A 16,563-nucleotide genomic window follows, 5' to 3' on the forward strand; every position below is an offset into this window, starting at 1 on the left:
TTCAATGTTAAGCTTGCTGGATTGATATCTTAAGCATGTTTTCTTTATTCAAAAGAAAAAAAGCATGTTTTCTTAGTTCACTTTTTTTTGTAAATATTTATTGTATCAGGAATTTTCACATGCACCTGTTTATTGTATATTGTGTCATTTTCTAAAATCCATAGATTTTGAGCTATAAAGTGGGTTTTAACTTTTTTTGAGCAAATTATGCATAAAAAGCACTCAATGAACTTATGTAATTTTTACTCTATACTCTATATGTGTGTAATTATGAATGCCTGCGGAGAATTCAAAAGGGTGAAGTCAAAATGGCATTAAGGAAGATGAAGTTGAAGAAAGCAGTAGGACCTGATGGCATTCCTATTGAGATTTGGAGATGTTTGGGAGAAAGAGGAATCGAATGGTTGACGACGTTCTTCAACAAAATTTGGGAAACAATAAGATGCCATCAGAATGGAGGAAAAGTACCTTAATCCCTTTGTATAAGAACAAAGGCGATGTCCAAGATTGTGCCAACTATCGGGGAATCAAATTAATGAGTCACACTATGAAACTTTGGGAGCGAGTGATTGAACAAAGGATAAGGAGGACGGTGAAGATCTCGGAAAACCAGTTTGGCTTTATGCTGGGAAGATCAACTATGGAAGCCATCCATCTAATGAGACAATTAATGGAGCACTATCGAAATAAGAAGAAAGACTTGCATATGGTTTTCATTGACTTGGAGAACGCATATGATAAGGTACCAAGGGAAGTACTTTGGTGGGCCTTGATAAGGAAAGGCATTTCGCGGAAATATATTGACATCATAAAGGACATGTATGAGGGAGTATGCACGAGTGTACGTACTAGTATAGTTATAAAATTTCCTTAATTTGTAAAGATAAGGGATGGAAGACCAATAAAAAAATTTGTTAAAATATTTATCGTGTAGATAAATTTGGATAATTTGAATTATTACACCAATATTTTTAGATCACAAAATATGTTAAATGTGTAAAATGATAGATGCGAAATAACCTATTAAACTGTGAGTTTCACAACTTATCCTAATTTTGTTCATTTGTATGGTAATTGTCTCATTTTACGTCATGTTTCATTTGAATAACTAAATTTACTGTATACAATTCGTTCCTGGAGTCCAATTAACATTGAAAATTCTTTCTTTTTTATAAATATTACTAAAAAAGTTTGAATATCGAGCCCCATCTCGACAAAAGGTTTAATATTTGAGAAGCTGGGATATTGTTTAATAAGTTATTTAAAGATTTAAATTAAAATATTAAGTACTTATTTAATTTAAGTGCGTTTGATAAAATTAATAAATTAAGTTAAAAAGCACTTATTTTGATAAGTCAAAATATTTAATTTAACATTTTAAGTTAAACATTATCAATTAACATTTTTATAATAATTATACCATTCAATGTTTTCAGCACTTATAATTCAGTATTTATTTTTTCAGCACTTAATTTTCAATTTTATCAAATAACATCTTACATAATAAGTTTCACAAGTTAATGGAAAGGGTAAAGTAAAAAAGAAAAAAATATGGTTTGATAGAAATATGTAGTTTAAAAGTTTCTAAAAGTTTCATTTGTATTTTTAAGAACATTTTTTATTTTATTATTTAAATTATATTTACATATTGACAAAACGCATATCCAAAAATTAAACTACAACGTGTAAAATAAACTTAAATATCAATTTAGTTCATAAACTATGAAATTAGTAAAAAATTGTAAAATTTCCACCATATGAATTTATAGTTTCGATTTAAGGAGCTATGTTTTGAGATAGGGACCGTGTAAATTGGAATATCTTATTATTTTGTAAATTAAGTCATACTACGGAATTATATTTTGCAAACCGCAAATCCCTGTTTGCAAATTAGGCAAACCACATGTATTATTTTTATACTTTTGTTTTAAAGGAACATAAGAAACCTAAGCCATGTGGTCTAGGGATGTGATAACTTGCTGGATCCGATTTGATGATCTCCGCCGTAGTTACCTGCAAAACAGAACCGGAGACAGGATCTCCGGGAAAACTTTCCGACGATCAAGTCAGTTTTTGTAGGAGGGTTGGTAAATTGACCATAGTATTGTGGGGAAAATGTGAATGTACCTTTCCCCCTTTGGCCTTAGGGCTTTTTATAAGTGTTCTTAAGTAACCGCCGAGGGCGGTTACCCCTTCCAGGCCATGTTCCGAGGGCGGTTACTCCTTTTTAGGTCATGCCCCCTCTCGTGGCTTTCGTGGCAACAAACGTGGTATCGTTTGTCCTGAGTGGGAGTTTTAGTGCTCCATTTAGGAATTCGGGGCGGTTACTCACTTCACCCGCTTCCTCTATTCGGGTCCCATCCCATCTTAGACCATGGATCTAAGTATGGGCTGGGCCCGTGTAATGAATTCGGTCCGGTTTGGCTTCGCGGGTCATCACATGTCTCCCCCTTAGTTTGGCAAGAGCCCTTTAGGGTCTTTTTTATAGGAGACTCTTCGTTTTTGTCTGGATTTTCAAAATTCAAAAATTGTGACTTTCCCTTGCCCGTCGTTTCTTCTCCGGCATCCACCTTTTGCGTCGTTTCTCTTCCGGCATCAACCTTTTTGCGTCCGTTCTTCTCTATGTCGTCTTTCATATGTAAGTGTTCCTTTCCAGAATTTGTACCTCGCTCGATTCTTTACTTCTGTTCATTTTCCTTCATCAATATGTCGAACCCTGACCTCGACTTCGCACCATTCGACGAAAATTACGTCCGCGAGGTCTCCCATGAGGTCGAGGAGATGGTTGATGAAGCTTCAACCAGCTCTCCTGGGTCTGATTCTCATCCCGCCGACTTCCTCCACCTGACGAATACAACCGATGAGGGCCTAGGTTTTGACCCTAAAAAGTTGATTCCGCCACCTGTCCCAACCCCCCGTTTATTACCGAAGAAGGACAGGTCGGGAAGTCTAGTTTGTCAAGAGACAATTGACGATTTGCGGGAGCAGTATCCTTGGCTCCAAGGCCTCGAAACCCTTATTCCCAGGGAGGATGAAGGACCGGGCGACTACCCAAAGGGGTATTTCACCATTTTCGTCGCCCAGATCATCTGCGGCTTCACGTATCCGCTGGCGGATGAGGTTGCCTCCGTCCTTGGCGGTTACGGAATCGCACCCGGTCAGTTGCATCCTAATGGATGGGCCGATTTAACTCTGGACAAATTTCTGGCGGATTGTCTGGAGGTTCCCTTCTCGCTCAAAATTTTCTCCAAGCTTCATCATTTCAAAAGTTCGGCGGGGTATTTTACTTTCATCCGTCAGAGCGGTTACTATGGTTTTGACGAGAAGCTGAACAAAATCCGCGAGTGGGACCGATCTTATTTCTTCATCAAGTTTCACGAAGGGAATCCGAACTTCCTTCGCCGTTGGGGCCGACCAAATGTAAAGAGTTTGAACTTCGGTTACCCCAGCGAGGAAGAATCCGTTGTGATCAAGTTTTTGAAGGGTACTCCTCCCTTTGTATGGACATATGATTAGGCTTTCCACATGCTAAGGAGCCGAGTGGCGATTGCCTATCGCGAGGGGGATCACGTTGTCTATATCCCTTATCGCGTTTTTGTACAAGGTACTTTTTATTTCCAAGTTGATGATTTCTTTTAACCCTTTGTAGGGGTGATCCTTTATCTCAACTCGCTGCAGATCGGGAGGCTAAAGCCCTAGCGAGAAGGAAGAGGCGAATGGAGGGAAACACTTCAGTCGCAGGGGCGAATTCTCCTGGAGGGGCGATTACTTCTATCAAGGTGGCTTCTCCCGCAAGGGCCTCCGTTTCACAAGGTCCAGCTTCTGCTTCCGAGGACCTTCCCTTAACTAGGAAGCGGAAGAATACTGTGGATACAGAGTCTTCTCGTCCCAGAAAGAAAAACGCTTCTGTGTCCCTCACTGTTGGCGGTACACCTGTATCCGCCTCGTCCAAAGGAAAAAGCAGTACACCAATCCATGAGGTATATTGATCTATTCCCCTTTTTTATGTTGTTAATTTTTCCTTATGAGTTATCTGCTGTTCTCCTGGTCTTTCTCCTTATGCATTCGCAGCCAATTCCCGATATCAGCGGGTGGTGGACTAGGACCTTTGGCATGGCTGTGAGCTTCTCGTGTAGGGACATTGTTTCTTCCATATGCAATATCCTTGGGCGACTCCCCTCTGCTTCCCGTGTGCGAGAGCAAGTGCCGCTTCCTACTGCTATGGAGGGGATTGAGAAGCGGGCCATAGAGGTATACTGTTACTTGTGATATTCTCTTTCAAGGATCTTGCATTTGTAGTAACTGCACATTTCTATCCGCTCTTATTATCTGCGAATCATCTTTTATGCAGATTATTAACTTCGCGGAGGGTGCTCTCCTAAGGGACGTTGAACGCGCTAAAGAGTTGGAGAACCTTGGTACTGAATTGGCGACTCAGAAGTCGCTTTATGATGATGTCCAAGGGAAGGTAAAGGCTCTTGAAGGCGCTTTTCAGAAGGTTATGAGCGAGAAGGAAGAAGCTCTCAGATCCCTCCAGGCTAAGTCCGACGAGCTGCAAAAGGTCCTTGATGATCTAAATTCATCCAAGGAGGCTCTGGAGATGCAAAAGAAGAAAGCTGAGGAGATTCTAGCCGAAGATGGTGCTCGCATCTATTGGTATGGGAGCGAATTCATGCTGCTTATGAGCATGGGCATCCAGATCGAGTACTTAGCCGCCCCAAGGTTCCCATCCCCGAAAAGGATCTAACTGAGAAGTGGGACAAGCTGGAAGCCGAGGATGCTGATATGGATGAGGTACTCTTCTTAGATTGGCAGAGTTTTCAGAACCCTCCAATTAGCTGCGAGATCTCTACTCAGAATGCGGAAAAAGAGGCACCACAAGACCTTTCTCAGCCTGAGCAAGAGGTACCGCCCTCTGAAGCAGTTACTGATTCGAGGGTTGAGGATTCGCTTGAAGCAGATCCGCCCATTGGAGGAGATGAGGGAGCCGCTGAAGGCGAGGAGGGCCATGGGGGTGAAGGAGAGGAAGCTGTAGCATAGTTTGATTTATATCTGGACTGTTGTATGTAACAAACTGCCCGTATATATATATTTTCTTTTGCTTGCCGCTTTACCTATACGTGCGATTGTTGCTTTATTCCTTATTGCCCTTTGTTTTCATACGTGACCCTTGCCCTTTTGCCGACTCCATATTTGTATTTCCTCGTAGTTTAGTTTCATTTCCGCTAGGGTGGCTAGACCCTTTTTGCAATTTTTTGAGTACTCGTTAATTCGCTTAATTTTATTATGCCTTATCTTATAATTTTTCTTTCAAAAATAATATAATCATAAGGTTAATCATAAGGTTTTGCGAGTGATGCGTAATCATGCATCCGCCTTTCTTTAAGAGGCAACACATTTATGTGTTTTTAAGTTCAACCATAAGGTTTTTGCGAGTGATGCGTAATCATGCATCCGCCTTTCTTAATAGGCAACACATTTATGTGTTTTTAAGTTTAACCATAAGGTTTTTGCGAGTGATGCGTAATCATGCATCCGCCTTTCTTAATAGGCAACACATTTATGTGTTTTTAAGTTTAACCATAAGGTTTTTGCGCGATTTACCCGCCTTTTGTTTGTAGATAACACACTGAAGTGGTTGTCCTAAAAAGGATCCGCACTCAAACGCTGTATGCAACAATTGAATATCTTTATTGATAAAAGAAAAGACTTTTTTGTTACATTGGTATATGAAATGTGCGGGATCAAAGCCTCATTAAAACCTTTTATCAGAAAACCCAGTGGGAAAAAACTCATAAAAGGAAAAAGAGTACTCGTCATTTCCCTAAACTACCCGGCCCGTTTATATAGGCGCAGATTTTCTAGATTCCAGGTGCGCGGGAGCTTTTTTCCGCTCATTTCTTCTATTTCAAAAGTTGATGGTCCCAGCTTCTTGGATACTTTGTATGGTCCGATCCAGTTGACGCCTAATTTGCCTTTGCCATCTCTGGATTGTATTTTGTCCGCTTTTTTCAAGACCAAGTCGTTCTCGTTGATTATCACTTTTCGCACCCTTCTGTCATGATATTTCTTGATTCTATTGCGGTACACTGCCATTCGCATGTAAGCTTTTTCTCTTCGTTCTTCAACAGAATCTAATGCATCTCTAATGTTGATAGGATTTTGTGTGTCGCAATAATAAATTATTCGATCTGTAGGCGACCTGATTTCAACAGGTAGGACTGCTTCGGCTCCATAAACCAGCGAGAAAGGTGTTTCGCCTGTTGCTGCTTTTATAGAAGTTCTGTATGCCCATAACATATGGGGTATCTCATCCGCCCAACATGTTTTTTTATCACCTAGCCGCTTCTTGATACCTTGAATCATGGCCCTGTTGGTAACCTCTGTCATACCATTCGATTGGGGATGGTTTACGGAAGAAAAATGATTCTTGATCCCCATGCTTTCGCAGTATGCTTTGAACTTGACACAGTTGAACTGGGTGCCATTGTCAGTTATAAGCTTTTGTGGGATTCCAAATCGCATGATAATGTTCTCTCGTAAGAACTCGATCATTCGTTCAGGTGTTTGAGCGGTTACTGCCTCCGCTTCTACCCATTTGCTGAAGTGGTCAACTGCGACTACCAAGTACTTCTTTTTCTTTGTCGTTTCTGGGAATGGACCCACTATATCGATTCCCCATGTTGCGAATGGCCATGCCGTCATTATAGAGATTTGTTCGGCTCCGGGAACGTGCTTTTCATTCGCATGGATTTGACAGCTGTGACATTCCGCTACCATCTTCTGGGAATCCTCCATCACCTTTGGCCAATAGTATCCCATTAACTTGACCTTTCTTGCCAACGCCGCGGATGCTTCATGTGCGCCGCACATTCCTTCATGGAGTTCTCGCAGTACGTAGTCTCCTTCATTGCGGCTAACACATTTCAACCATGGACATGTATATGATTTTCGATACAAAGTTCCATCTCGAATTGAGTATCTCGCTGATTGTCCAATTAGCTTTCTGGCTAGGCTTTTGTCATCTGGCAAATCTCCCTGCTCCAGATATTGGCGGATAGGTATCCGCCAATCTTCATCATCTTCCAGCTCTTCAATGACCATAATCTGATCGACTTCAAATGCTGGTGCGGATCTTATCTCCAAATTGCATACTTTTTGATTCCATGGTTCTCTACTCGCCGCTGCTTTTGCCAGTTCATCAGCCTTTGTGTTTTGGCCTCTTGGAACATGCACCATTTCCCAGACGACTCCCTTGTGTGTTAACTCCTGCGTCAATCTGCCGACTATCTGATGGTATTTGACCAGATCTTCTTGTTTCACCAGATAGTTTTTTGTGATCTGATTTATCATGAGTTTAGAATCGCTGTAGATCACCACTCTTTCTGGCGTAAGTTCATTAAACAGCTTCAATCCGCATATCATTGCTTCATACTCTGCGGCATTATTGGTAGTTTTGAAAGTTAACTTTGCCGCATAGTACAGGCGAATAACCTCCGGGCCTTTGATGACGACTCTCAGTCCAGCCCCATCTATGGATAATGCCCCATCTGTGAACATGCTCCACTCTTCTTTTTGTGCCTTTGGACGTTCATCTTCATCCCACGTGAATTCATTCACGAAATCGGCAAGTACTTGACCCTTTAGTGCTGGTCTTCCTTCGTAGCGAATATCGAATTCCCCCAGGCGAATTGACCATTCCATTAATCGGCCGGATGCGTCAGGTTTCTGCAGTACCTTCCGCATTGGAATTTCGGTTCTCACAATGATAGTATGTGCCTGAAAGTATGGTTTTAGCCTAGCCGCCGTGGTTATCACCGCGAGAGCCATTTTGTCCAACTTCGAATACCGAAGTTCTGCATCCTTCAAGACCTTGCTCACATAGTACACTGGATATTGTTGGCCCTCTTCTTCTCGCACCATTACAGTGCATATCGCCATACTGGTGACGGATACGTAAAGAAATAAATCTTCTCCGTCCTCCGACCTGCTCATTAAGGGCGGATAGCATAACAGTCGCTTTATACCCTCAAATGCCTCTTGACAATCCAACGTCCATTCAAAGGACTTAGATTTTTTGATGGCATTGTAGAAAGGTAGACATCTTCTAGCCGAGCATGATATGAATCGCCCTAATGCCACCAACCGCCCATTTAGTCTTTGCACTTCTCTTACGTTCCTCGGAGTTTTCATCTCCATTACTGCTTTAACCTTCTCAGGATTCGCCTCAACTCCCTTGCCACTAACAATGAAACCCAGGAATTTTCCTGCCCTTGCTCCGAACGTGCATTTTTCTGGGTTCAACTTGAGGCCATATTTGATTAGCACTTCCAGGATTTCTTTGATATCCTGCGGGTGGTCTCGCATCTTCTTGCTTTTGATGATCATGTCATCTACGTAGATTGAGAAGTTCTCGCCTGACTTGTCTGAAAATATCTTGTTCATGATCCTCTGGTATGTTGCTCCTGCGTTTTTCAATCCGAAGGGCATCACCTTGAAGCAATAAGTCGCCTGATGAGTTATGAATGATGTTTTGATTTCATCCGCCTTCTCCATGGGTATCTGATGGTAACTGGATTTCACATCGGTGAACGATAAAGCTTCAAATCATGCAGTTCCATCTACCAATATATCAATGTTAGGTAGCGGATACATATCCTTCGGACAAGCTTTATTCAGATCTTTGAAGTCGACACACATTCTGTACGTTCCATTTGGCTTTTTGACTAGCACCACATTGGCTAGCCACTCCGGATAGGTGACTTCTCGAATTGCATCTGATTTTAGCAAATCCGCCACAACTTTTTCAATCGCCTTCTGCCGCTCTGGAGCGTGTCCTCTCTTTTTCTGTCGCACTGGGGTTGCACCTTTGTCCACATTCAAACGATGGGTTGCTATATCTGGACTTATTCCTTTCAGCACTTCATTCGGAGCGGCGAATGCCGACTCGCATTGGATCACCACCTCGGTAATGGCTTTCTTCGTTTCCTCGGGGAGTCTTGCCGCTATTCGTACTTTCTTGTCATTTGAGATGGCGAATAGTTCTGTTTCTCCTAATGCTTCTGCCGGCAACTTCTCATCAACTTTATCCTCTTCACCTGGCTTTGGTTCAAGTGACAATGTATAGGCTTGTTGAGATACAAGTTGATCACCTTCAACTATGACTCGCCCTTGGTGTGTTGGCAAATGTAATGTCAAATGCTTCATTGAGATGAGCGATTCCGTTTCCGATAGGAACGGACGCCCCAGAATTATGTTGTAGGCCAACGGGAGATCAACAATTGCGAATTCTAGATCACCTCGCCATTTTAGATTCTTATCGCCCATTTCTGCTTCCAACACCACTTGTCCACTTGTTTGAGACGATTGACCTCCAAAACCAGTTACATCCATAAATGTATGTTCCACTCGCTCGTCATTAATTCCCAACTTGTTGAATGCAGTCCGAGTAATAACATTACAAGAACTGCCAGTATCAATAAGGACCCGCTTGACGTCCCATTCTTCTACAGCCATCGTAATCACCAAAGCATCCGCATGCGGCTCCGTGATTCGCGCAAATGAGTAATTGAGGGCATCCCCCCTATGCGTGTTGCTTTTTCGCTGTTCACGGCGAGCCCTTTTTGTTGGCGGCTCATAGATCCCGCCAGCTATCATGTTTATCACCCCTTTCTTCTGTTTCTTTTCGGGCCTTGCTTCTCCCTCATGCGGGAGCGTTGTTTTCTCATCAATCGTTTCTTTTCTTACGAATTGGCCTAGCTTGCCCCTCTCAATCAGCTTTTCTATTTCCTTCTTCAGTTCATAGCAATCGTTCGTGTCATGGCCGTTCAATCTGTGGAACCTGCAATATTTGTTAGGATATCGCCCCAAACTAGTTCGGCCTTTCGCCTCGGGGAACCGCACATCCTTCTTCAGGGGGTTCTTTTCGATCCAAAGTAACACCTCCTAGCGAGTCGTATTCAATGGTGTTTGATATCCTCCCCCTTGAAAGGAGCGATTGCCTCTGCGAACAAAATTACCCTTGGACTAGGTCTGGCGTCGATTGTCCGAAGTGGATCTAGCAGCATCTCTCTCTCTCCGGGTTTGAGCTCTATGTTCTCTGTTGACATCGTCCACTTCCATGAATTCATTTGCTATCTTCATGAGTTCGGCCACTGTGCGCGGCTTGTTGCGGATGATTTCCTCCCGCATGCTCCAATCCGTGGTTCCATCCGCCATGATGTTGCGGATGCTCACGATATCCGGGTTCTGCAACCGCACCAGAATATCGTTGAATGCGACAAGAAATTCCCTTAGGGAATTATAGTTCCTCTGTTTGATCTCCTTCAGCTGCCTATCCGTCACATCTGCCGCTTTACAGCCCACGAACTTGGCACAGAAATCACGACTGTATTGATTCCAGTTGTGAATAGATTCAGCAGGTAAAGACCGAAACCAATCAGATGCCGCTCCGCCCAAAGTGGTCGAGAATAATCTGCAAATTATACTTTCACTCGCTCCCGCAACATCCATTAATTCTCTGTAGTTCCTGACATGAGCCTCAGGATCAGAATTAGGATCCCCATAGTATTTAGGTATCGCCGGGGCCTTTATCCTGTGATCTGGTATAAATTCTCGCAACGACGGAGCAAAAGGCGAATCACTCTGCACCTCTGCTCTCGCCCTAGGCGTGTACCCCATTCGCTCCATCATGTTCCGTAGTTGATCTTCCAACTCAAGATTGGGTATTCACCGAACCTCTTCCATCCGCTGCTGGTGAACTCTAGGTGGCATCCACCCGCCAATTGATGTTGAGATTTGTTATCGCCGTGGTTCTAGCCGTCGTCCGGTTATAGGATCAAAGTTCCAGGTGTGCTCCTGCCCAAACGTATTCGCCCCAGGCGCTATTAATTCTGAATGCCCGTTAACCAAGGATTCCGTGTGTTGTAGTGGAAGGATTCCTGGCATTCCCGATGTCGGTTGGGATGTTTGCCAGGTCGGACGGATCGTCATACTAGGATCGTGGTACGAGTAGTTGCTTGGATGGCTGCGTGGGTTCATACGACTACTCTGACCTATCTGGGTTAGCTCTCGAGATGGCTGCGGAAGCGCAAATATGGCGGCAGTAGTCGATGGTTGTGTGGAGACAACAACAGGTTGTTGAGGAGCAGCCGCCACGACGGTATTATGATCGGCCATTGCGGTTAACAAACTAATCATTCGATCCCCCGCCGCTTGGCTCATATTTGAAGCCAAGACTTGTCCTGCCATTTGTACGAAATCGCTATTGGACATCTCCATTTCATTTTGCACTTGAACCTCCAATAAGGGACTCAATTGTCCCGAAGGGCTTGACGAGCTAGGCACCACAGGCTGCGTACTTGCAGGTTGCGAATTCGCAATCCGTGGACCCCTTGAGTTCATACTAGTGGATCTGGTTGTAACGCCGGTCGTTCGTGATGGTTCTGACATGTTCTTTGTGTACCTTTAACCAAATGTTGGTAAAAAAGCTCCACGCTCACTGCACCAATGATAACTTGCTGGATCCGATTTGATGATCTCCGCCGTAGTTACCTGCAAAACAGAACCGGAGACAGGATCTCCGGGAAAACTCTCCGACGATCAAGTCAGTTTTTGTAGGAGGGTTGGTAAATTGACCATAGTATTGTGGGAAAAATGTGAATGTACCTTTCCCCCTTTGGCCTTAGGGCTTTTTATAAGTGTTCCTAAGTAACCGCCGATGGCGGTTACCCCTTCCAGGCCATGTTCCGAGGGAGGTTACTCCTTTTTAGGTCATGCCCCCTCTCATGGCTTTCGTGGCAACAAACGTGGTATCGTTTGTCCTGAGTGGGAGTTTTAGTGCTCCATTTAGGAATTCGGGGCGGTTACTCACTTCACCCGCTTCCTCTATTCGGGTCCCATCCCATCTTAGACCATGAATCTAAGTATGGGCTGGGCCCGTGTAATGAATTCGGCCCGGTTTGGCTTCGCGGGTCATCAGGATGGCAACGAGTATTGTATCCGTGGGTATCCGGTACTACCCAATCATAATGGGACTATCCGTACCCTATATAAAAAGGTATGAGACGGATATGAGATCAAAACCACTACCTATTAGGGTAATGGGACGGGTATGTGAATATCTCTAGGATATTTGGTACTCGTTGTCCGTTATAACTCTTTTACATGTTAAAAAAATATTATTATTATTTAGATGTAAGATGCGAGATATGAACCTCAATCTCTTGTTCTTCAACCATTGAGTGATATCACTAATCTACTGTATTCTTATTAATTAAGGTTCAATTTGTTCAATTTTCATATGGATGATTTATTAAATTTGTAATATTTGTTGTTTTATTTAATGATTCTTAACGGGTAAGGGTACCCGCGAATTAAATGGAACGGGTATGTGATGCAAAAGTATACCCGTTAGGGTAATTGGACGGGTACGAATAATTAAAAAATAAACGGGTAAGGGTTCGAGATTGGCACTACCCGCGGGTACCCTACCCATCCCGTGGTCGAGCGCGGTAGGAGCTCTTTCAGAGTAAAATTCATTAGTGGTGTACAATCTTTACCTCATTTCATACTTTGTTGTACAACCTCTAATTTGTCTCGCTGATATGTACAAACTTATAGGTGACCTACCACTATGGTTTAAGGCCGGTAAAAATGACCGGTCAACCCAAAATCAACGCGTCAACTCATCAATTTTCACTTTTTAAAATTTAAATTTACCCCACCTATTATTAAATTACTTTTATACCCTTTAATCAAAATATTATTTTCCCTAATTCTCTCTTCTAATTTTTATTTTTTTTAATCCATTCACTCTCTTAGAATTAACTCCTCTCTCTCTTAATTTCTCTTTCTAAAACCTCTCTCCCCAAAACCAATTTCAACTTCACGCTTTGTTTCGAGAAAATAGGTTTTGCAATCAGCCATAGCACGAAGTCTACCTAGAAGGACCGATAACGAAATTAAAAACTTGTGGAATACACGTTTGAAGAAGAAGCTTCTGCAATTGGGTATTGACCTGACACGCACAGACCAAGAACTGGGGTTAATCTTCTTGCAAATTTACCAACTTGAGGCCTTTATAGATGTTGAGATACTAAAAATCACCACATCCCCTCTCTTCAATTGAAGAAAATATCTAGCATCTGCCCTACACGAGTAGAAGCTTTCCATCGCTCGCATATTTAATATGAAAACACTGTCAGTCACGGAAGAACAGGCGACAGACTATAAATCTTATTAAGAAAACATTGCCAGAAGAATATGTTAGATGTGATTAACCAAAAAACGAAACGATCACACAAAAATATACAAACAGTAAAACTGAAAATTAGAAGAGAATAGATAGACAAATCTGAGGCTGTATTAGCAGTTTCGTTAAGACAGATGTCGTTGCTATTGACGATCGTCTTCCAGGATACTCAAATTGTGTGTAGCCTAGTTATCACCGGAGTAGGAAAATAGTCTGGTACCAATTCCATTGTAGAGATTAGAACCGATTGAACTAAAAGTTTAAATTTATAGTTAAAGATTCGAATCTCGATCACCTTATCGTTTGATATCATGACATGACAACAATAACATCTTTTATATTAATATGACAGTTTTCTTGATCGTACTAAAACACAACTCTGAAACATTTAACATGCAAATTGATGGAAATTTCATAGTAAATAAACAGAGCAATTCATATACAATGATACATAAAAAAAAAAGAATTAGAACAATTAAATCCAGAAATTATTATATATTTAATTGAGCAACAATTATCCAAAATTAATAATTAGAACAATCAGTTTTCTGGAAATACACAGTATGTTGTTTAAGATCAAATCCAACTAAGTAGTTCATCATTTGCCAACTTCCAAGCACAAAAGAATCATCAGAAGATGCCTCAAAAGCAAGACAAATAACATCTTTAGATACCCTTATGAAACTATTAGAAATCCCCAATTCAATACTCCTAGAATTATCCAAATCAATATCGAATACCATTCTTATTTTCTTTGCTTTAAACTCTTCTTCTCTATACCTATAACAATATTCCAGCTTTACTCCTTTGTCGAAAAATTCCACCGACGGATCTTGAGAGATGTCGTAGCTAACATACGTTGCGAAATAATGAAATTCTTCCCTCGGAATGCGAGTGAACAACGTTTCTGTATCAATCAACATGTTGAACTTGTTACCGGAGCTAAGGAAGTTCCCTGACTGCTCCGACAGGCGTGGACCGCGCAGTCCACGCAGTCCACGCCACAGTTCATAGCTTTCTGATCTTATACTTAAGAGTGGAATATAGTAATTACCTGTGTTCTTGTCTTGTGAGTCTTGTCCTAATGGTAGAGAGATCACTTCAGAAGAAGAAGCATCAAAACTTAGATCACCAAATGTTATTTTGCTTGTTTTCTTTGAATTATACGGAACTAGACAATAAGAAAACTTCCCATTTATGAAATTGTATAGCCTTGATGTTAAGGAAACCGGACCCTGACCGAGTCCCGCAATTCCTACTCCAGCGAAGTTCTTTCCAACGTGGTTTCCACATACAAAATTGACCTCAGGAACGCGAAAAGATCGTCCTGTTGAAGATGTTAATGTGATTGTTTCGAGGCCTAGTGTCCCGGTGGGGCAGTTTTCGGTGCAGTTGTGAAGACAAACATCATTGGAGGAGTAACAAGAGTTGCTGCAGAAGTGCTGTGAATTGCAAGGAACATTTCTGTAAGTTGAAGAAGCCATGGAATTGAACATTTTTTGGGTGCAAGAAGAGGAATGTGGAGCACATTTTTGGCAGGGGATCCATAGTATGTTAGTGGCTGAAGCTATGCTGACTAGTAGAGGAGTTGGAGGTGTTCCTATACCTATTTTCATGACATAATTTCCATCACCAGGGGATAGGGTACTCTGAATTCCGCGATTGGCAGAACGTTTTAAGGCATTCGACAGGCGATCGGTGCTTGTTTCGGAGGCGTTGAAGAAGGGGGAATTTGGGGAATTTCTGTGGATTAGTTCAGCTGTGAAAGTGTCTGGTTGAGTGAATTTTGCATAAGAGGAGGATAGAAGAATTATTACATGTAATGTGAAGATAGAAAGGGTAAATAAGTGTGACATATTTATGTGCAGAGAGATTAGGACATGACAATTTTGGGTAGAGAATTGTTAATGGTATATATAAAGGAAAACAAGAATTTTCATTGCAAATTGTGAATTTTGTGTGAAGCAAATGATCAGCAGGATTTAAGGTTTGAGCAGAAAGGAGTGACCTTTATCAAATATTTGTTTTCCATTTGATATACAACAAACCTCTGTAAACCAATATCTTTGCAACCTGCAAAATTATTATTGTACATGAGATTATTAATTTATAGAATAATTTTTATTTTGTATATTATATTTCTCAAATATTTTAATATACCATATGTCTAAAAAAATGTTTTTTTTTATCGGAGAGACTTTGAAACGCTACCTGCTTCAAAATGAAAAGAATGTGTCGAATATAGTTTATATCCTCCAAAAAGTAAAAAACGAAATTGAGTTCAGTTCGGATAAAAAGGTTAAACAATTGACTATAGATATGAAAGCATAAAATTTGAAATAAAAATAAGGTGTAATACATCATTTGCCCCCTGAACTTGTCTAAAAAACTTGATTGACCCTCTGAACTTTCAAAGTGTTCCGATGGCCCTCTGAACTTGCATAAAAGGTTCAGTTAGTCCCCTGAACTTATGTAAAATATAATCAATTGATCACTCGGTCGCAAAAAAGTAAGTTAAATGCGGAAGATGTATTGTACGAGTCTTGAAAAATGTAAAACGATCAAAATCGGGGTATACAGTTCTAATATTAGAGAAGACAAGTTGTATAGTTGAGCAAGTAATAACTTCATTTTTAATTTATTTTTTAATTATGTAATAACATTCTAAGATGCGTGAAATACATCTTCCGCATTTAACTTACTTTTTTACGATCGAGTGATCAATTGATTACATTTTACGCAAGTTGAGGGAGCTAACTGAACATTTTATGCAAGTTCAGGGGGCTACCAGGACACTTTGAAAGTTCATGGGGCCAATCAAGCTTTTTTAACAAGTTTAGGGGGCAAATGATGTATTAAGCCTAAAAATAATTTAGAAAGTGATTTATTTATAAATTATATAAGTAATTTTTATACGTATTTAATGAATTGTTATTTTATATTTTCAATGGGTGTCAAGGAATTTTTTTAAAAATTATTATTTTATGCATTTAGCGAGGTTTTTATCCCATTGGTTCAAATCGAGATCAGAAAAATTATTATTTAATCGAGGTTATTAATTTATCAATTATCAAGGCATAATACTCATTTGGCTCTCTAAACTAAGGCTTCAAAGTCGATTAAGATCTTAAACTATCAAAATCATCAATCAGGTCCCCGAACTAAGCAAAAATCATCAATTGGGTCTCTATTCTAAACAAAAATCATTAATTGAGCCTCACCAAAATTCATCTGATTGAATAGTTTCAGACCTTTCTAAAACTCATTTTGAACCAACACAAAGATTATTATAGTGTTATCAAATAGTCACT

The 16,563-nt window shown here is 41.0% G+C and overlaps 1 protein-coding gene across 1 annotated transcript; it reads right to left on the reverse strand.

The window, feature by feature from the left end:
• Window positions 1-13,727: 13,727 nt before the first annotated feature.
• Window positions 13,728-15,121, reverse strand: LOC136224330 (aspartic proteinase CDR1-like). The gene has a single exon (XM_066012642.1). It carries the CDS (start codon window positions 15,106-15,108, stop codon window positions 13,777-13,779), a length of 1,332 nt encoding a protein of 443 aa, XP_065868714.1. The 5' UTR covers window positions 15,109-15,121; the 3' UTR covers window positions 13,728-13,776.
• Window positions 15,122-16,563: the final 1,442 nt, after the last annotated feature.

This window comes from Euphorbia lathyris, chromosome 3 (genome assembly GCF_963576675.1).
Source record: "Euphorbia lathyris chromosome 3, ddEupLath1.1, whole genome shotgun sequence".
Classification (NCBI taxonomy): domain Eukaryota; kingdom Viridiplantae; phylum Streptophyta; class Magnoliopsida; order Malpighiales; family Euphorbiaceae; genus Euphorbia; species Euphorbia lathyris.